This window comes from Lepidochelys olivacea (genome assembly GCF_965140295.1).
Source record: "Lepidochelys olivacea isolate rLepOli2 genome assembly, chromosome: 2".
Classification (NCBI taxonomy): Eukaryota; Metazoa; Chordata; order Testudines; family Cheloniidae; genus Lepidochelys; species Lepidochelys olivacea.
In genome coordinates this window covers 231,038,733-231,060,087 of record NC_140412.1, presented here as the reverse complement: position 1 = coordinate 231,060,087, position 21,355 = coordinate 231,038,733, and the positions used below count along the sequence as shown (strand labels likewise).

Sequence of the window (21,355 nt, the reverse complement as noted above, 5' to 3'; positions counted from 1 at the left end):
ACCTCAGGAGGTCATCTAGTCCAACCCCCTGCTCAAAGCAGGACCAATCCCCAACTAAATCATCCCAGCCAGGATGTCAAGCCTGACCTTAAAAATATCTAAGGAAGGAGATTCCACCACCTTCCTAGGTAACGCATTCCAGTGTTTCACCACCCTCCTAGTGAAAAAGTTTTTCCTAATATCCAACCTAAACCTCCCCCACTGCAACTTGAGACCATTACTCCTTGTTCTGTCATCAGCTACCACTGAGAACAGTCTAGAGCCATCCTCTTTGGAACCCCCTTTCAGGTAGTTGAAAGCAGCTATCAAATCCCCCCTCATTCTTCTCTTCCGCAGACTAAACAATCCCAGTTCCCTCAGCCTCTCCTCATAAGTCATGTGTTCCAGTCCCCTAATCATTTTTGTTGCCCTCTGCTGGACTTTCCGATTTTTCCACATCCTTCTTGTAGTGGGGGGCCCACAACTGGACACAGTACTCCAGATGAGGCCTCACCAATGTTGACTAGAGGGGAACGATCACGTCCCTCGATCTGCTGGCAATGCCCCTACGAATACATCCCAAAATGCCATTGGCCTTCTTGGCAACAAGGGCACACTGTTGACTCATATCCAGCTTCTTGTCCACTGTAACCCCTAGGTCCTTTTCTGCAGAACTGCTGCTGAGCCATTCGGTCCCTAGTCTGTAGCGGTGCATGGGATTCTTCTGTCCTAAGTGCAGGACTCTGCGTTTGTCCTTGTTGAACCTCATGAGATTTCTTTTGGCCCAATCCTCCAATTTGTCTAGGGCCCTCTGTATCCTATCCCTACCCTCCAGCATATTTATCTCTCCTCCCAGTTTAGTGTCAAGTATGGACAGAGTCACATAGAATGAGTTGAGGTTTTTGATATTTGAATGTGAAATGCAGAAAAACTGGCTCTAGATTATATTTGCACATGATATTTGTGAATAGGGCCTTTAATCTATGGTATTTACCTTATGTGAATATTCAGACATTTTTGGCTTTGTGTTGTAAACACAAACAGCAAAGAGAAATGTGGACACACTGTATTTCACACAGCACAAACAGAATGTATTTTGTAGTATATGTACGGTGGCATTACTACTAAAATAAAACCATCAGCATCAAGTCATATGATTTAACATATCACTTACTCTTTGGTTTCTTACAAATGGACCCCTTTTGGGAAGAGCAGGGAATGGTATTCCAGTACCCAGACGACGTAGACATTTCCACACAGTACTCAAACTGATTACTTGAAGGCTGTCCTTTATTCCAGTTGACAAAATCTACCGCAGTTTTGTCTAGCCATAACCACAACCCTAATGACAAAATGCATTAAAAGAGTAGAGATAACTCACTACAGACAATCTTGGGTAATATGTGTCAGTCTGAATTTATATTTAATTTTCTTAGTTTCTAAAAAGAAAATTAAAACAAAAATCGTCCTGGTACTTATTTCATGACATACAAATAGATTTTTACTTCCCTTTATTCTTTTCCAAAGGAAATACTGCCTTTATCTTTGCAAATTATGATTCTTAGATATAGAGAATGACCTTTTCTAGTTTTCCATGATATATGCCCATATTTCTCAAGTGTATGGGACAAAAGTTTCAAACTTGGGTATTAGGCACCTAAATCCACAAAGTTAGGCAACTTTTATTTAAGTACCTAAAGTCATATGTAGGCAACTCCCACTGAAAAGAAAGCCAATTTTGCTGAAGTGCTTAAATATAGAGACTTACACTTTGAGTACCCTGGTTTGAAAATTTTCATCATAGTTTCTAAAAGTTCGTAAGGATACTGGAAGTATTGGGGGGAGGGAGGGAGAAAACTTTCTGATGACATTAGACTGAGGCTAATTTTGCTCCCTTCCATTCCAATGTTCTCTTTCTTTGTTCTCCAAAAATCCTGTTTTCCTGGTAACCGTAAGTCTAATTCTTTCCTTACAGCTTATGACCAGTACTGATTAACGAGTCAGCAGCTGCAGAAAGAAGACATCCTCTAGCCAGGATCGCATTGCTTTCTGAACTTAGGCACAGGTCAGGACAGCAAGTAAAACGACTCTTTGGGCCTCTTTCCAAATTTGGCCCTGGCTCTGGTCCTTGCACACCGGTCAAGTGAGGTGTAAAGGGGCTGCAAGAGGATGGGGAGAATTTCCCTGGCACAGGAGCAGTGTAGGGCGATGCAAGATGTGATATGTTGCCCCCTTGCAGGACAGCAGTAGGGGGCATGGTGGAGGTAGTGATGGGAGAATAAGGAGATATGCAAAGGGATGGCATGCCAGAGCACTTGGGGCTATGTGCATTCTGGACTGCAGTACAGTCCATAGGCATCTGTGAGACACTCTATGGACAGCTCTAATTTTGGCCCCCATAACAGCCAAGAATATGGGCAGCGCAAAGGCACCTTTGCCCCTCTTCCTATGAACTGCACCTACTGTGTTGTGCATCTCAGGAGGTGTATGAGAATCTATCCCATTAAGCTGTTCAGACACTTATTACAAAACGTAGATAATAAGCATAAGGCCATTGAATTCCTTCGGTCTGCATGCAGCCTTTGCTGGAGAGGGGACAAGCAGAGGCAGCAGCTGTAGTGAAGGGCAGCCCCAATGGAGCCCGAGGGCTGGCAGGGGACCCAAGGCAGTCAGCATTGCAGCAGGGGCAAGGGGGCCCACAAGTACAGGGGCTGCTAATTCCCAGGGTGGTGTATTTAATAACCCAAGGCATAACCCAGGGCAGCCTCATGGACTGAGGGAGGGAAATGACCAAAGGGAAGCGTCCACGCATGCAGGTGGGCAGACTGTGTGCTTTAGAGGGTGGGGAGGCAGCCAAGAAAATGGCTGGTGCCTCCTTGTGGCAGATGTTCAGTGCAGGTACTCCATAGGGAGGGCAGCCAGTGACCAGATAAATGGCCTGGTAAAGGACTTAAAAGGAGGTACTGGATAAAGGAACAGAACAGGGCAGGGGGTTGGGGACTCCTATGATTGGTATGGCAGGGAGCCAACCCCCTCCCCCTGCCATTCTCATAGCCCTCGTTAACCATATTATGAAGGTGGTGAATGGTAAGGTCCAAGCCATGGGTCGGCTGGGGGACCCGGACGGAAAGAAAGGGGGGTGGTGGAAGCCCTGGAGAATTGATTTGAATAAGCATGGATTTGCCTGCACTGTACACTTTATCTGCCAGGTAGTCTTAGACATCTATGTAATAAAGTTGCGGCCTGATTGAAACCCATAACAAGTCTCCTGGTCTTCTTGAGGTATACCCAGACAATCTATCCTGTTAAACTCTTCAGACACTTATTACAAAATGTAGATAATAAGCATAAGGCCATTGAATTACTTAGGTCTCCATGCAGGCATAAGGGTCCACCCATTTGGATCTTATTACATGCTTGGGCCCTAAAACTGAAAGCAAACCAAAGAATCAGAAATCTCTCTTTTACAATATTTCATGGGACATACTTTTGCTAGATGAAATCAACACCTCCAAGTAAGATTTGCAGATTAAGATACCACAGGTCTAATTCATTTTTTGTAACTGCTTAGTAATCTTTCCAGATGAATTTTTATTTTCTATTCATTACAGCCTAAGTTATGACATATTTTAATCAGCTTTCAGTCTATTTAATGCAGAATATGTACGATTAAATATCAAAACTAAAGTAATTACCATCAACATTTCTATATATTCCTGTCCAAAACCCACTTGTCCCTCCTTTATGTGGCTCTGTCTGCTAGAAATTTGGATTCAGCTAAATCTTCTATTGAAACCAAAGTAGCACCTGCAAAACATTAGGAAACAAATAAGTTGTGTCCTGCCATAGAAACCAGTCTCAGGTTATGGCTTTTGATACAGTACAAGGTTCTGTAATAAACGCCCCTGCAATTAATAAGGTGTAGGCGAGTGTATGAATAAAGAATACAGAGGGTTGGAAGACTGTAGGGGAGGGAACAGTGTGGATCCTAAGTGATGTAATCGAAAATAAAGATACGTGGATTTCACTGCAAGCATAATTTGAAAACTTTAGGTTACATCACACAAACAGAGTATTATTTTGAGGCTATTGGAGAAGCATATTTTTATAGACAATATATACCGATGGTTGTCATTCTTGTTTGGCAAGTGAGCCAAAAGTGTGTTATGGAACTCACTATAGTCCATAGTATTTTGCAGCAAATGGTTATAGGATTTGGTTTGTGGGGAATTTTGTGGGCTGGAGATCCAAAAGCGTTGGGGTGAAAAGGGCCTTGATAGGGGCTAGGGATGAAGGGGCTCATTCCCCCGGGCTGGGATAACGTCTCCCTCCTTACCCTGATCTGTGCAGCCTGCAGCTCTGGATGTTGGGAAGCTCTGCAGATGGTCCCACCACCCTGTGAAGCATCACTTTTCCTTTCCCTACCCTGGAATGGAGTGGTGTGGAGGTTGAAGAGCTGCTCTTGGATTGGTTGGTGGTTGAGAGAGGAAGGAGCACGGCACAGGCAACACCATTAGGAAGAAGGAAGAAGAAAGCTGCTTCTTCCTATCCCTCCCCAGATTACTGGTGGGTCCTACTGATGTGTGATTTTGCAGCTTTCAGGCAATGAGTGCCACCCACTTTTGATTGATATAACCACAGTTTGGGAATTTTTTTGCGTGTGCTCCTGTTTCTAAATTTATAAGGACACTGGCCACCAGGAAATTTAGACTAGAAATTAGACGAAGGTTTCTAACCATGAGAGGAGTGACGTTTTGGAACAGCCTTCCAAGGGAAGCAGTGGGGGCAAAAGATCTATCTGGCTTTAAGATTAAACTTGATAAGTTTATGGAGGAGATGGTATGATGGGATAACATGGTTTTGGTAATTAAATATTCATGGTAAATAGGCCCAATGGCCTATGATGGGATATTAGATGGGGTGGGATCCGAGATACCCAGGAAAGAATTTTCTGTAGTATCTGGCTGATGAATCTTGCCCATATGCTCAGGGTTTAGCTGATCGCCATATTTGGGGTTGGGAAGGAATTTTCCTCCAGGGCAGATTGGAAGAGGCCCTGGAGGTTTTTCGCCTTCCTCTGTAGCATGGGGCACGGGTCACTTGCTGGAGGATTCTCTGCTCCTTGAAGTCTTTAAACTACGATTTGAGGACTTCAAAAGCACAGACCTGCGTTGTGCAGGAGGTCAGACTAGATGATCATAATAGTCCCTTCTGACCTAAATATCTATGAATCTATAAAATGGTTTCGGCCAAAAACTGAGGTTTGCATTTATGATTTTAAAATAAAATGATGAAATGTGATGATAGAAACCCAAACCTAAGAGCATTGTAGCAGTACATACATGCATTAGAACCAAAGAGCAGAGATGACTATAAATGTCAAGGGAAACTGAACAGCTTAGTTTCATTGTCTAAGGTGAGTGAAATGCAAAAAGCAAGCAAACAGCAATAATGGTGGAAAGTAAATTAAATGTTAAAATTCTTTGTCTTTACACACAAAGGTTTTACCATATTAGTAATACAATTAAGAATTTTTAAATGTGAATTTTATGTGAACAGTAAAGTCTGACCTTTTATTAAAAGAATATACTCACCTAATCAAATGCATTCGGTAAAGGATTCAGCCCGGCTGGTACTATGGGCATTAAAGAAGTAGCAATGGTCACAAAAAGGAATCCAAGATATGTGGTTTGTTGATTTAGGACATTTCCCAGGGAGTTGTGGAGGATCAGTAGGAGCTATAACTGTTAAGAAACAGTTAAGAAACTAAAGTCAAAGGGAATTTTGCTATTGACTACAATGACTTCAAAAATAGCATTTTTAAAAGTTATTTAAAAAGCTGCTAAGCATGTTGTTGTAAGTAGCTACTACTAGCTCAAAAATGATACCAAGCAGCAGAAGCTCCCAATCACAGCTCAACAGCACAATCTAATCTATATAAATTAGAATCTTCATCATCAGTAGAGCTGAGCAAAACTCAGAATTTCAATCCCATGGGAAATTGAGGGGGTTTGCAATTTTGTTTTCTTCTGATTTTTAAATAAATAATAATCGAATATCAACAAATTCATAAGAAAAAAGCCCAAACACAAGACTTTGATAAAGTTGAAATAAATCATTTAATCTTATTGAAACAAATATTTTTTAATTTTTTTTAAAACAAAATTTCAGCAAAATTGACACATTTCTGTAGGCGCTATAGATTTCATTGAATCAGCTTTTCTAACAGGAAAGCTGCCAGCCATAAATTTTCAACCAGTTCCAACCATTACATTGTGTGGAACAATCTTAAACTTGTGAAATATTAGTGTTGCAGCCTCTTGTCACACAGTATACTCTGCAATTAATCATGTCAGGCCACAAATCAGTAATCCTGTCAGTCTGTACATGCCCCTCCCATTGACATTAGTGGGAGTTGCATATGCAGATCAAGCTCAGTGCATGACCTTGAAAAAGAAAAGAAAAGAACCCTACACTCAAGAAATTTAGACTATTAAAGATCCCACATAAGTAACAGAGCATATCATGCAGTCTACAAAAATACATATCAGTCTAAAATCCTTGTATGTGTAGCCCATTCTTAAAGTACCCCTAATCCCCAAGAGTGGTAGAATCCCTTATTCCTCCCTCTTCAGGGGCCTAGTGATCCATTTTAGGATCAATGGGCTCTGTGTTCTTGTGCTCGGGGCTGCCATCTAATGGTCAGGTATGTAAACAAATAAACTACTCCTGTGACCTCTAGGATGCCCTTCCCACAGCCTCTGGTGCAGAGGCATGGGGAGGAGGCCTGGCTGGAGTACAGCATACTCTGGCTATGCTCACAAAGGTTAGAGCAGCCTAGAGGATGTAATTTCAGAACTGCTAAAATCTATGTGATTGGTATATATGATTCTATCATTTGGCTCACAAAGGGATGATAAGTACAGCTTTGCAAACCTTGCAAAAATGAAAACATAAATCATATTTTCAGGTAAATCCAAAATTCCAATGAAACTTTGGGGATGCAAACTCACATGAGCTGAAACACACACCAAAAAGCTTGTTCTGCCAACTTTAGAGCCAAAAATGTGGAGTTGTCCACACTTTTGAACCTCCTGCTGCTATAGCTGAAGGTGATTCTCCTGTAGCTCAAGTGATCTGATTTTCTGAAGCAGAAGAGATTGGGTTCTATTATAGATGATGCCGATATATGCAGTCTATAGAGTCACTACAGTGTGATATTTCTGCTTGTCCCACCAGGGATTTTTTTGCATCCTATAGCACATTAGCCAACTAGAAGTCATTGTTCCCATAGCTAATAGGAGTAACCAGATGGAACTATCCAGGCTACCCTCCAACTGTTGCAGTGTAATGGCATTATTGGGCAGAAAATAGAAGTTTGTGCTACTGTATACACGTTGCCTATTTTGAAGGAACAGAATATTTCCTCCAATAATTTGACTTCACTGATCAGAGCCGCTCCCATAAACTCCTGTTCATTCATTCAACTGGATAAAGAGACTCCATTTTATAGACTTTAAAAATACTGACACTTATCCCAATAATGCACAAGTTCAGTTTGGCTTTAAGGGATGACTTTGAAATTTTATATAACTCATTAGCTGTCTCCTGAGTTCCAAAAAGCAACAGCAATCTGTGTCAATGAGTACTTGTTTGAAAAAAATGCAATATTAATGCAAAATACGGTTATGTACTTGACAGACACAGGTTCTCTCTCTGTTAATATATGTTAAATAGTATATATCGTTGTAAAACCAAATCCAACCTCTAGTGCAGGCTCTCAAATTCCAGGGCACCAAACTAAAACTATTACATTCAATTGCTTACCATCAGACTGTTTACAGACAGAGAAATAATTTTCACCACAAGATGCTGTCTTCCAGGTTCCATCAAGGTCTAGATAGACACAGGCTATTTTCTGGTTTGGTTCCCTTCTAGCCCAATTAGAATACTTGATTCTCCTGTTATCGGTCCATTTGTAATAGCCATCAGTCTAAAGGCAAAACAAACGGAATTAACAAATGGCAGCTCATAGACACAAACATGATACTCTCTGTTTACACTCTAGCTCCTGTTTCAGATCAGAGGATTCATACACATCTCCTGAGGATATATGCAGCCCTATTTTTGCAGGAAACACACATATGCCATTGTTAGTATGACACCATTCAAATGAGTACTGAGCAGGTTTGAGGGTGATGTAGAACAGTGTGTGTTATGCATTTGTAACCCTTCTGCCAGGCGGAGTCAGCAGCAACAAGGGCTGTATTCAGTATCTAGGAGTTTTTCTTAATAATACAAAGTAGAGCTGGATTGAGCCCCACCCAGCAAGCTGGGAAAACTAAAAACCACCCTGAGGCACCTCTCAGAGAAAATACTTCCGCACTCGCAAGCACTGAGTCTGTGTAGAACAAAATAAAGTTTTTATTAAAAAGGAAAAGGGGACCCAGCATTAATTTGGGAAAACACCACAATCACTATTTAAAAGTATGAGACCATAAGCTTCCACCTGTAATACTCCCAACTGTGTTACTGAAAAAACTGCAGCGGACAGAAACTCAAATAGAAGAAAAAAGTTCCACAAGCACCACATACCCCTCTGCCCATCCACACTAAATGCGTCTGTCTTTGCACCCACCACAGCCATAACTGCTGGGATAAACAACCATCAAGCAAAGAGTGAGGCTTTTGCTATATCTATTAAATTGCAGCTTCCTCAGAAACAGAAAAGAACTTTCTACAGTCTTTGCCATCTGAACCACATTTCCTAGACTTCCCCTCCAACTGCTGATCAGCTTTCCTCACCCCATTTCTATTGCTCCCCTTTTCTACTCACTACTTCTTTCTCCTACTATGGCTTCCTCGCTACTCTAGCTTCTTCTCAGGATAGCTTTGAAGGACAGGGACATAGAAGAGTTAGGGATACTTAGTTTGAGACCATCAAGAGTGTACCTATTAAAGCCCTATAAAATGGATAAGGTCAAAATTTAAAGGAAAGTTCAAGCTCTATTTGGAGTGGCAGCGTACTATTCAAACCTCTCCCCTGTTTCATGTTCTTACCACATTGCTGTTGAGACCAATCCATGCAGGCTCTCCAAACTGCAACACATATAACCACAGGAGTAAAGCACTATAGTGATCCAAAATGCTGGCAAGTTCTAAAGATTTTTCCTTGCAGTTGTTTCGTGCCTCTTCCCAATTCATTTTGGAGCGGACAATTGAATAGCTACTGTTACCATAATGAATAATGTCTGAGGTTGGAATTGCTGGGGAATGAAATAAATCAGTGTCTGTTGTTTTGGGGGGGAGGGGGGGGGACAATGAAAAATTTTGCAGGCCCGGATAGTTGTACCATTGCCCCACAAATAAATGCAGTATTACAAAACTTAAGTGGGACAGGACAAGCAATAAGTGAAAATCATTCCTCATTTACAACCCAAAGAAATATAAAAAATATGTTTTGATGAATTGTATTTGCGGTTCAAATCTAGAGCTATGGATCCATACCTACTTTAGGTCACAAGTGAAAATGAGCTGGGTGCTTGTGACAGGATGGATTTCCCTCCAACCAGCTGTGAAATTCACCCTATACAGACACCACTTAAATCCTCAAAATATGAGTACACAGGGGTGGGGCAAATTGCTTCCTAAATGGACAAGCAAAACAAACAAATAAATACAGGTTTCAGAGTAGCAGCCGTGTTAGCAGTCGTGTTAGTTAGTCACAAGTACTCCTTTTCTTTAAACAAATAAATATTTATTCTTCCCTTTCCAGAGTTTAATCCTATCAAAAAACTTTGGGGTACAAACAGAAAACCAAACCAGAGTTCTCCCTCTGATGGTATATATATAGAAATAAGGCACAAAGACCTTGGCTGGGTTGTGCTCATTGCAGGGCCTGAAAAGGTAGGGCAAAAATGGCTTAATGCTGCTGCCTTTGTGCTTACCCAGTTTTAGTAGCAACTGGGGAATGCTTTATGCCAGCCAGAGATTCCCTTATGTAAAGCTGCCATGGGAGTAAAGGTTGTGATAATGTACAGATGGACATCTCTGGTCATGAGAGGCTCAAAACTAGAAAAACCAGCTGCAGGCATGAGGCACAGAAGTAGAGTTTTGCAGAGAAGTTTACTGAGGCCTTGTCTATACTATTGGGGTAAGTCAACCTAAGTTATGCTACTCCAGCTATGTTAATAACGTAACTGGAGTCGATGTAGCTTAGGTCAACTTATCCCGGTGTCTTCACTGCAGTACATCGACGGGAGACACTCTCCCATCGACTTACTTACTCTTCTCGGGGAGCTGAAGTACCGGAGTGGACCAGAGAGCACTCTGCCATCGATTTAGCAGGTCTTCATTAGACCCCCTAAATTGACACCCGCTGGATCGATTTCAGCAAAGTTGCTCTCCTAAGTAGTGACAACAAGCCCATCGACTCATAGATTTTAAGGCCAAACATTATACCTTCCCATGCAATGCCAGTTAAATTACAGCAAATTTCTTTTTGTAATTGCAGCAAAGAAACCCAACAATGCCATGAACAATGGTATGGTATTTCAATATTATGAAAACAGTAATTACTTATTAGCTTTTATTATAGTTCAGCGCGTTGACATAAACCCTACCTATTTTCCCAGGACAAGAAGTTCAAATGTGATTTTAAGTTCTTCAGTTTTAGGGTGTTCAACGTGAGACCTCTTCAATGGTGCTGATCACCAGCCCTCTGAAAATCACATCCTTTTGAGGGGTCTCAAGATGGGCACCCAAAAATTCAGGCACCCAAAATTATTAGTCACTTCTGAAAATTTTGGCTACAACTTACAGATGGGAAAAATGAAATAATAACCTTTTCCCTTTTCACTCAAATCCGGAGTGAAATCTACTCTTCTTGGGTAAAACCTGACTATTCAGACTCTGTGCAAATGAGTTGGAGGTGAAATCCAACCTCACGTCAGAGCGATAACATAGGGTACCCGTGACAGCTATTCCATCTAGAATTCCTGGGCTGTGACAGAAGATGCAGCTTCTTGGCACCAGATGCTTGAGGTATTGACAGCTACAGTATCTGTGTAAACGAGGAACTCTAGAACTCAGAGGGGTTATTAAATGTGCTTTAAATTAGACGGCTGATAAAATTAAACTCACTGCTGTCCATCTGGCAAATATAGCTATTGTTCTGCTGACAATCATTGTTTCCCCAGTTCCCTTCCTCTCCTACCGATCTCTTCATCATTGCAATACAGTCAGTCTAGGGACAAAGGATACATGAATTAATAAAACTGAAAAAAATGCTGGCAAAATAATAGAGGTCACTTATTTATAATCAGACCTAATAATTTTTTTTCTGCTCTAATTTTGATTCTGTGGCATAGTGTATATAAAATGACCTTTTTTAAGAAAAGGAAACAAATATTTAAAACTCTGGGAGGAGGTGGGTTAAATATAAGTATTTTCTTAAAAAGCAAAAATGCACTTCAGGGCTTGCATTTGATGGGTACAAGAGCTTTTGTCAAGTGCTGGCAATCCCTTACAATGCACCCAGACTACTACAGTATTATCATACAACCTGTAGTGTAAGAGACAATAATGCAAAGTTAAAAAAAAAAACATACTGGGCCACACTGAGTATTTGCAATGAATATAACTCTATTAAAGCACCATGCTACTATAGTTCTGGATTTCTGCAAAAAAAAAGATTTGCAATCAGAACTGCTACTACATGGAGACAATGTAAAAAACCTAAACCCTCCTTTTGCAGTACTGCCTTCTGCGGCAGTCGATGTTTTCTTTGAATGAAATGATGCTAAATAAGAGACATGTTGAACTGGTTGCATAAAGCTTGACTCTGCTCCCCAGGTTATGGTGGTTTAGTCATATTTGTTCTTTTACCTCCTGTGTAATAAATGTCCAGTCAACATGTATGTAACGATCTCTAAATGGGAAATTCATGGCCCACTTTGCATAGTCAAATAAACTCCCATCTGTCCAAAGATAACAGTCCTCCTCGTTAATGTCATTCAGTCCAATCCAGGTTTCAGCCATGACATCCTTTAAATGGAAGGTGAGGAAGGCTGCAGAAAACCCAGAGGTATATGTTTTACAAAAAGGGATTCCTTTTCTCCAATCTCTGAAGACACCAGCATGCCCAAAACTTGAACAATGGTAAAAAAAAAATAATAAAAATAAAATTACTGCTCAACTATTGAATTAAAAAACTTGCAAATGCTACATTTTATAACTTTAGATTATTGCCTGATGGTGAGTTTGAAAGGAATGTCTGTTACAAAAACAGTAACTTAAAAGAGATAGGAGGATTCAATTAAGAAAAGTACAAGTAAAGGTTTTCAGTATAAAAAGTCCAACCACAGCCCCCTGGAAGAAGATACAGTAATAACAGTACAGCCACAACACAGGTAATTTGTACCCCCCTCCCCCACCTAGGAACTGCTGTTCAGTACCCTATGCATAGTGTTCAGAGTAGCAGCCGTGTTAGTCTGTATTCGCAAAAAGAAAAGGAGGACTTGTGGTACCTTAGAGACTAACACATTTATTTGAGCATAAGCTTTCGTGAGCTACAGCTCACTTCATCGGATCATCTGTAGCTCACGAAAGCTTATGCTCAAATAAATTGGTTAGTCTCTACGGTGCCACAAGTCCTCCTTTTCTTTTTATGCATAGTGTGTTACAGAAGACATGCAAGTACTATGGTGATGCATGCTAGTATAGAATTTTAAGTTAAGTAGGTGTGATACATTGTTCTCAAAGTAGTTTTCATTAATTCTTATATTAACTATTAGTGGCAAAGGCAGCACAATTTACTGGAGCAGCCTCAAAATTACAGCTTTCACCTACATTTATGATTGTTAGAAATGGGTTGATGTCTCATCTAGTACCAAAGGGACCAGATATTATACCTTGCACTTGTTTGTTATGTAAAGAAGCCAGGTTTCCTCCTAACTTTATGCAAGTGTTTCGTGCAGCATGCCAAGTCAGTCTCTCTGCTTCGCTGGAGCCGAATATTTTATAACACTGTCGGGGGGAAATGAGACATTTTACTGTAAAGTGCCAAAGAAAGCATAAACCATGAGATTTGACCCAGTCCTAGTGCACATGCATACTGAGCACAAAGAGTGGGGGAATGTTTGTAATGCCAGATAAAAAGGGGTGGAGCTGGCAGGGTGTGCAGTACTTCCACCCCAACAGGCCATCCAAGATGGGCATTGGAGAACAACTTATGATTTAGAAGGTCTATTGATAAAGGACATTGATTTCAGGGGTGATCTAGGAGGAGTGAATTCTTTATGAGCGTTCAAGCCTGAACTATGTCTGGTCCAAGTTCATCAGTGAGGTTAGGCAATAATTGTAGGATAAGGTGAAATATAATAATCAATGTCCAAAGGGGAGAAGGAACTGAACAATACTATGTAGACTGAGTTAAATCCAGGCCTGTTTTGGCAGCACCCTGGTGGTTGCTGTTTATCAATTGGGAGAGAGTTGTAATCTAGTGGACAGAGCACTGGTCTGGGATTTAGGAAACCTATGTTCTGTTCCTGGCTCTGCTACTAGCCTGCTAGCTGACCTTGGGCAAATAATTTCACCTCTCTGGGCCTTAGTTTCCCGACCTGTAAGAATGGGGATAATAGTATTAACTTCCCTTGCAAAGTGCTTTGAGAGCTACTGAAGAAAACTGCTATATAAGAGTTAGGTTTTATTATGATGATGTTGTAAAAAACTGTTTTCTTTTATATGTACTTAGCCTTTAAAGATCTAGGAATGTGCTGTCTGCTGGAGGCAGCTGCTATTTTGGTTATGTCTACACTTATAGAGATGTGTAGAAAGCAGACTCTGCATGGCCCCTAGCATGGGTATAAAGAGCAGTGTAGACAGTGGTGCACTGCTTAGGTGAGTAAAGATGCATCAGAACCTTATGGTACATACCCTAAACAGCTCTCTACTTACTCAAGCAGTGCCTCCCCATGCCTACCCTGCTTTATTTAAGCAGTGTAGTGTCCCTCTGCCTTCCTGTGACAGAGCTTTTCCCAGCCACAGAGAAAGACTCCAACAGCAGGGAAAGGCTCCACCAGGGGTGAGGTAGTGGGGAAAAGCTCCGGCAGCTCCTTTCCCCCCACCTCCCTCTTGCCAGAAACTTTCCCAGCTGCCTCCCCACTGCCAGGTCCTTTCGCTGCCACATGGAGCTACACACCGCAGCATAGACATAGCCTGCTTTTCACTGGGGTATGCAGCTCCATGTACCCTACGTGCCACCGCTGAAAGTGTAGACAAAGTCTCTGAGTTCAGTTCAAATGGAGCCTGTAACAAAGGAGACACACACGATGCTTTCTTACGGAACACATTATCATCTTCGTTAATTTGGCTAAAATTCAGAAAAAGAAAATCACTTAGACTGAAAAATTATGAATGCTATTTATCTCTTGAAAATATTATTGTCTAAGGACTGTTTGGAGTGGCAAAAGAATAGAAGAATGGTGTAAGAGAAATAAGCAGAGGATTTTACATTTGAGTATTTCAAGTAGGTTTGCTTTCGGATAAGAAAGTGGTCTGCTGTGGAGCAAACTTTGTGTACAGTACCTTTGGCATTTCTGCTTTCCCAGATCTCTTTCAAGTCTGGGTCTCTCATTAGCTTATTAGAATCTTTAGGCCAAAAATTTCAGAGAGTGTAAACCAGCTTATCTGCCTTGAAGTGAAAGGAGCAGTATCAATTTACTTCTGCTGAGCTCTGACCCATTGGGTAATCAATATTTTGTAAAGTTTAATGAACAACTAAATCTTCCCATTCAGTTGGCTTAAGGGATAGTTTGGGCAGTGACCCAGTGAGACACAAAATGAGAAGAAGGTTTTTCATTCAGTGCATATATATTTAGCAGGAAGATCTGACTATCTTCCAGTAATGCTGATACAAAAAGTTATTTCCCTGATTTGTTTGAGTGCTCATTGACTGAAGAGGTATATTTTTCTTAATGAAACTTGCTGCTTCCCTTTTTTCCTGCCCTAGTATAAGGGGAGTAGTTCCTTATTTTCATGTTCTTGTGGTCATGTGTATTTCCATTTACCACAGCAAGGGAACAAAGTAGTATTTTCATAAAAAGGTTTAATATTTGTTTTCCTTGTCAGCTATTAGTTTGCTGATATTTAAGATGACAATATTAAGGTATCCTGCTATTTATTTAAAGTGGACCTAATGCATTTTTTCCAGTTCACCCTCGTTCACAAAACTGTTTAGACTTTCTACTCAATAGAACAGCTGGAATTTTCATTCACGAAACTTGTCTAAAACAAACCCAGATAGCAGAAAAAAGAAGAACAACTTTGGTTTAGGACTACTAACAGATACAAAAATCACTCCTCTGTTAAAGGCACTTAAAGCGCCCAACGTAATTTGTTAGAGATTTAAATATAAGTATGATATCACCAAAACGGCCCAGCCATCCAGTTAGAATGCAGCTTTCTGTATAGAACGATATAAGATAAAATAATAATTCATTTGTTTCATATTTAATTTCCCTGAAAAATACTGTAGATGTTTGTTACTGTACCTTATTATTAAACAAAAGCCAGGTTTCAGGACATCCTCCCAGAGGAGAAGGTGCTGTTGGAGCAAATTCTGAGTGAGTAGAATGGTTGTGCCTTTCACAGATAAAGGCATTTTTAATACCACAGTTTATGTCATTCCAAAAGCCTGGAAATAAATTAAATAGAGAAAATCACTTTCGGAGATTGACATTTGTAGTATCACCCTCAGAACGGTGAGCCTCCAACATTGTCAGTTAAACAGAATTGAGATTTCTTTGGAGGTGAACCGAGCAACAGCTCCACCCCACCCCCATCACAACTCATTCCTTAACATTTATCGAAAAATATTGTCACATTACTCACCAAAATCTTTGTTCATGACCACGCAGTTTTCATCATTATTTGCAAAATTGGGTTCGTTTGGGGCCCAGGCTACATAGTTCACTGGGGTTCCATCCATCCAGCTACAAGAAACAGTATGACGGTAGCTACTGGATATCTAGCCTTATAATTGTTTTAGCATTACAGGAATCATTTGGCAAAAAAATTTGAGAGAAATACCATTCGCAATAGTGGGAGTTACATGGTGAAAGCCCTAAGCATCAAGTAGCGGACATAGTCTTTATTCATTATTATTTATTGTTTGTATCATCGTATCACCTATAGGTCACAACCTTTTGCTCCATTTTACTAGTACAGCCACATATATAGTAAAAGTCAGGCTCTTCCCTAAAAGCTGAGAAAGCCTGAAACTTCAAGCTCTCACCAGCGTGCCAGTCACCCCTTTGTTCCCTCAATATGTTAGTGCTGGCGTGGGAGCATGTCACTGCACATTTGGTCTTCATTTGCTTTCTTTCTACTTGGCATGCTGGTGTGGAAGAATGAACTTACTTCTAGCAGCTCATTTGACCTCCCCTCCTCTTAATTCTCCAGTGAGAGCGAGGGAGCTGGCATTGACAATGCCTCTCCTCCCCTCCCATCTGCTCCAGAAAACCCTTTCCAAGCATGTTTCTAAAACAGTAGTTCTCAAACTGTGGCCCACTGGTGATCCTCAGAGAGCTGTCTGGTCCCATGCTGCAGACTGTCCTTGTTTCCTGCTGAACTGATGGAAGAGGATGATGAAATGAAGACTACATGTAGACAATATGATTGTCCTTTTTGGAACAAAGGAAACCACACTTCTCACACTAAATATGTCCATAGCAAGGGGCACAAACCCCAAGAATGAGAATCTGCAGAGTGTGGCATCTTTTGGAGGAACAACTTAACATAATACAAACAAACTGATGAACTTTAACACATGGACTTGACTTGCTCACATTTCCCCCCAAAATTCAGGAATTGAAAAAGAAAAAATTTTGTTTATCTAACACTGGAAAACCATTTACACACAGACTTTGCTGCTGAAACTAAGTCTAGAGTAAATTTTTGCAACAGAGTTAGCAATCCTGGAAATGGAATACCTAAGACACTCAAATATAGCAGTACTAAAGAGCAGTCATTCATTACACATTACACACTTTAAAGTTGCGTCTTTACTTACCTAAATTTTTGATCAAAGCTGACAGTTAGGCCAATGAAATATGAATTCATTCTGTTTTTAGTGTAAATCTAAAACATTAAGAGATTACACTAATTTAAAACAATTTATCTTTTATACTGAGCAGAAAACTAAAAGGGGCTCAGCCATCTTTGCGGTGCTGTTTTCCCCTTCTTTGGATCCAGGATCCATGCTCTGGATAGGAAGCAAAGCCAGGAAGAGTGAGAGTGGGAGGAATGTATAGACCAGGACAGGAATGCATATCATCTCTCTGCTCCTCAGCTCTGCAGAGCTCAGACAGACAAGACAATACAGCCTGGGGCAGTATCTCCCTCTCTACCTCCTCAGCATTTACATACTTTCTCGCTACCCATCAAAAGTAAATAAAATCCTAAAATAAGATTGTGGGCCTGTGCTTTTCTCTGGATCGTTGCCTTTATTTTCTTAACTGCTTTGCTGCATCTCATGCCTGAAGCACTCACGTCAACATCAAATGGTGATTCATTAGGCCATTAAGATCCTGTCCTGCATGCCTGACTCAGTCCAAACTCCCATTATATTTGGAACTTTTGAACCTAACAAGTGGAACAGCAGCAGAGTTCGGAAATTATTATTTTGCACTGCAATTTGGCTGTTAAGAAGCTAATTTAGGTACAAATGTAAATGTAATGCATTAACCATGCTGGACTATTGTACAATTAACTCCTGCTGAGATGTGGTGCAGGTCTGAAGGGACTCACTGCATTCTCTCCAAAGTTTCAGAAGCAGAGCGTGAGGTGCCTCTGGTCACTATATTGAACATATTTTTGAATCAATATCTCTGGTTCTTATATATCTCCACAGAAATTTCCTTTCACTTTCACTGTCAATGACAGCAAGATCTGCAAACTTCTTCTTGCAAATATCCCAAGCTTTCGCCATATGGACATTTTCTGTGCTAAAGTAATATTGCTTGTCTTCATAGATAACCCATCCATCATCAGTGACTTTATAATCTGAAAGATACATAAAAAAGCAGCAAATTCGGTATTTGTATCTGTATTGTACATGTTCTCATCATACAGTTATATTTTTTTCTGGCAACAGGGAAAATACTTACCAAACTTGGTACTTGGTTCAGGTTTTAATGGTATGCCTGTAAAACGAAATATCAGCATAAGCTATGTCTCAAACGCTCATTCAAGTAAATCTATTTTGTGCAGTAGCTAATGACAATGACTTGCAGAAAAAAAAAGGGAATCAAGCATTATCTGATGCACTGTACAGTTTTTTGACATGAACTTCACAAGACTAACATAAAATATATTTATCATTTAGAATAATATCATCGAATAGTTACATCTGAAGAAAACACATGTGGCCCTAAACAGTACTGGGTTGCAATAAGTATGCACTCTGGATGCTACTTTCAGATGTGCTCTAAAATATATTGCCTTAGGCGAAATCCATGGTTCAGAGCCTCAGTGTTCCTACCTAGACAGAAATTAATTATTTTATTAACATTCTACGATACGGTAGCGGTCAGAGCAAGCCATTACAGGCCAGGGTCAGCAGTGATGCCGCCATGTACACCAGTGCAAACCAGACACAAGGATTCAAAGTTTGACACCAATTTTTCATAAATATTACAAGCAATTCTCCGTGTCCTCACTGACTCATGCTATCTTGGTTTGGTTCATGTTAGAAAAGTGGGTTTTTAAGAGATAAAGAGGGTAGGCACTTTGCAGATGAATTCAGGGAAGTCAAACCAAGCAGAGAGGACAGTGTGGAAGATGTCATGGAGATGATTGTTTGAGAAAGTAACAAGGAGGCAGATAAGGTGGGAACATTGGCAGAGTGGGAAGGAGGTGATGCAAAGCCTGACACAGGAGGATAGGTTGTAAGCAGTGCTTAATTTGTAATGAAAGAGGTACCGGGGCTCAAGCAATTTTTTTACATTCATAACTTATGCAGTAGGCCCAGAGGTGCTGGGACTATGAACTGCCAAGCCTAGAGGTGCCGGGACTCAGTGCAGGCTAGCACTGGTTATAAGTGCTAGATTTACATAAAGCCCCAAAGCCTGGCTCTAACAGAAATTCTCACAGTTAGAACAGTTCTAATGTCCTTGTTAGAAAGTGGACAACGAGGAAGAAACCATCCTGTCCCTTGCCCCAGGTCTGGCCCCTTGAAAATACTTCTTTCTTCAGTATGCCTTGTGGGGGTTTTGCTCAAAGGCCATTATTTTCGCTGTTACCTTTCTTCCTTCCTTCTCTGATTTTGTTTGAGGGGAAGATTTTATGAAATAGTATGAATGAGGAACAGACGTTCTTTAGGTTATTGCTTCAATTTGGGTTCTAACAGTCAAATAACCTCAAGTTTGCCCTGTAGTGATGGCATACAATCAAAACAGGATTATGTATTGTTTATGGTCCCTGATAAAGATAAAAGTGATTTATAATTATTTTAGGTTTTTTTCATATTTTTCCCCACATGGTGACATTACTGGGCAGAGTTAAGGTTGTTTCGGTGCCTTAATTGTGCATTTTCCAACCTTATCATATTTGGATTTTTTTTAAGTGTCACTTGAACTCTGAATTTCCTAGATTTGTAATGCTTGGTTTGAACACAATTACAATATCCCTGAAATCTAGTTTCTCTAAATTACTCTAAAGTTCTCAGAGTAACAGCCGTGTTAGTCTGTATTCGCAAAAAGAAAAGGAGTACTTGTGGCACCTTAGAGACTAACCAATTTATTAGAGCATAAGCTTTCGTGAGCTACAGCTCACTTCATCAGATGCATATCGTGGAAACTGCAGCAGACTTTATATATACACAGAGAATATGAACCAATACCTCCTCCCACCCCACTGTCCTGCTGGTAATAGCTTATCTAAAGTGATCATCAGGTGGGCCATTTCCAGCACAAATCCAGGTTTTCTCACCCTCCACCCCCCCACACAAATTCACTCTCCTGCTGGTGATAGCACCATCTCTAAGGTGCCACAAGTACTCCTTTTCTAAAGTTCTCCTATCCTTAGCTCCATCTTAACCTAGTTGGTTTTGTCTTATTTTTAAAAATCACTCAGAATCTCACACATGAACAGTAACCAAGGAACTCAAAGAGGGTGTTTCCATTGAGCTGAAGATATGCACTAGCAACCTAAAGTGATTTTTTCTTTGTTTTAACTCTCAAGGGTGATTTGCCAGTGCAAAACAGCCAGAGCCACTGATTAATTGCGATGAGTTTACATGTGCTTCACATTGCTAGAGTATGCAAAACAGCTAAAGAATTTTCTGTAGTATCTGGCTGGTGAATCTTGCCCATATGCTCAGGGTTTAGCTGATCACCATATTTGGGGTCGGGAAGGAATTTTCCTCCAGGGCAGATTGCAAGAGGCCCTGGAGGTTTTTCGCCTTCCTCTGTAGCATGGGGCACGGGTCACTTGCTGGAGGATTCTCTGCTCCTTGAAGTCTTTAAACCACGATTTGAGGACTTCAATAGCTCAAACATAGGTGAGAGGTTTTTCGCAGGAGTGGGTGGATGAGATTCTGTGGCCTGCGTTGTGCAGACTAGATGATCATAATGGTTCCTTCTGACCTTAGTATCTATGAATCTATAAAGCATACTGGTGGATCTGGCTCTCAATTTACAACCGACATTGGTTTAGAACGTTGTGTTACTGTGTGAAAAGAGGGTGCTGAGCCTCAGAGTCCCAACATCTCTGCCGTTTATGGGATCCCCCTATATTTATGTTTCAGCAGTTCCCCGGGCAGTGCTGCAATATAAATAATAATGGTGATTGTACAAAATATAATATCAATACGCTTCTTTATAAACTTTTACAATCCCTTCCTTAGGGAACAGTATGTTAAGACACTGCATGAGCAATATTGTATCTTACAAAAGACAGTCCCTTGGTCAAACCAAGGCCAAACAAAAGAGTTAAAATTACAAAATCCAGGAATTGATAACAGAACTGCTATCCTCTCTCTGCAGTGATCCAAAAGTGATAGAATAATAGTACTTGTTCATAACAACGTTTACTTCTTTTCATTTTATTTCTGAGAGGTCATCCAAGATGAAGATGAACTGCTCAGGGCTTCCGCCCACAGTTTCTCAAATCCTCGTCAGCCTTGTTGAGAACTGATGAACACATACCATCCAAAACATAGCATTCAGAATGCTAAAAAGGGGCTGCAAAGGATATGCTTGCTCAATTGGTGCACAGAAGCCAATATTCTGATGACATCGTTGTCATGAGCAATTTACTAGAAAGATAACTTTGATTAACCAGATGACAAATGGTTTTTAAAGTGACAGTCCAATAC

At 40.6% G+C, this 21,355-nt stretch overlaps 2 protein-coding genes across 2 annotated transcripts in view; both read right to left on the bottom strand.

Annotated features, from left to right (window-relative positions):
* The window catches only part of LOC311516790 (macrophage mannose receptor 1-like), a gene marked incomplete at both ends in the record, with an annotated part of 70,151 nt that extends 69,157 nt beyond the window's left edge, over positions 1 to 994 (bottom strand). Inside the window, 1 exon segment of the mRNA XM_084621128.1 lies at positions 974 to 994. Coding sequence (XP_084477254.1) covers positions 974 to 994 — 21 coding nt within the window.
* A 151-nt stretch (positions 995 to 1,145) lies between these two features.
* Positions 1,146 to 21,355, bottom strand: part of LOC311516789 (macrophage mannose receptor 1-like) — a gene marked incomplete at its 3' end in the record, with an annotated part of 143,023 nt that continues 122,813 nt past the window's right edge. Inside the window, 12 exon segments of the mRNA XM_084621127.1 lie at positions 1,146 to 1,321; positions 5,586 to 5,723; positions 7,807 to 7,972; positions 9,040 to 9,245; positions 11,122 to 11,224; positions 11,866 to 12,047; positions 12,891 to 13,005; positions 15,531 to 15,673; positions 15,871 to 15,971; positions 17,051 to 17,118; positions 17,879 to 18,042; positions 18,147 to 18,182. Coding sequence (XP_084477253.1) covers positions 1,146 to 1,321; positions 5,586 to 5,723; positions 7,807 to 7,972; positions 9,040 to 9,245; positions 11,122 to 11,224; positions 11,866 to 12,047; positions 12,891 to 13,005; positions 15,531 to 15,673; positions 15,871 to 15,971; positions 17,051 to 17,118; positions 17,879 to 18,042; positions 18,147 to 18,182 — 1,598 coding nt within the window.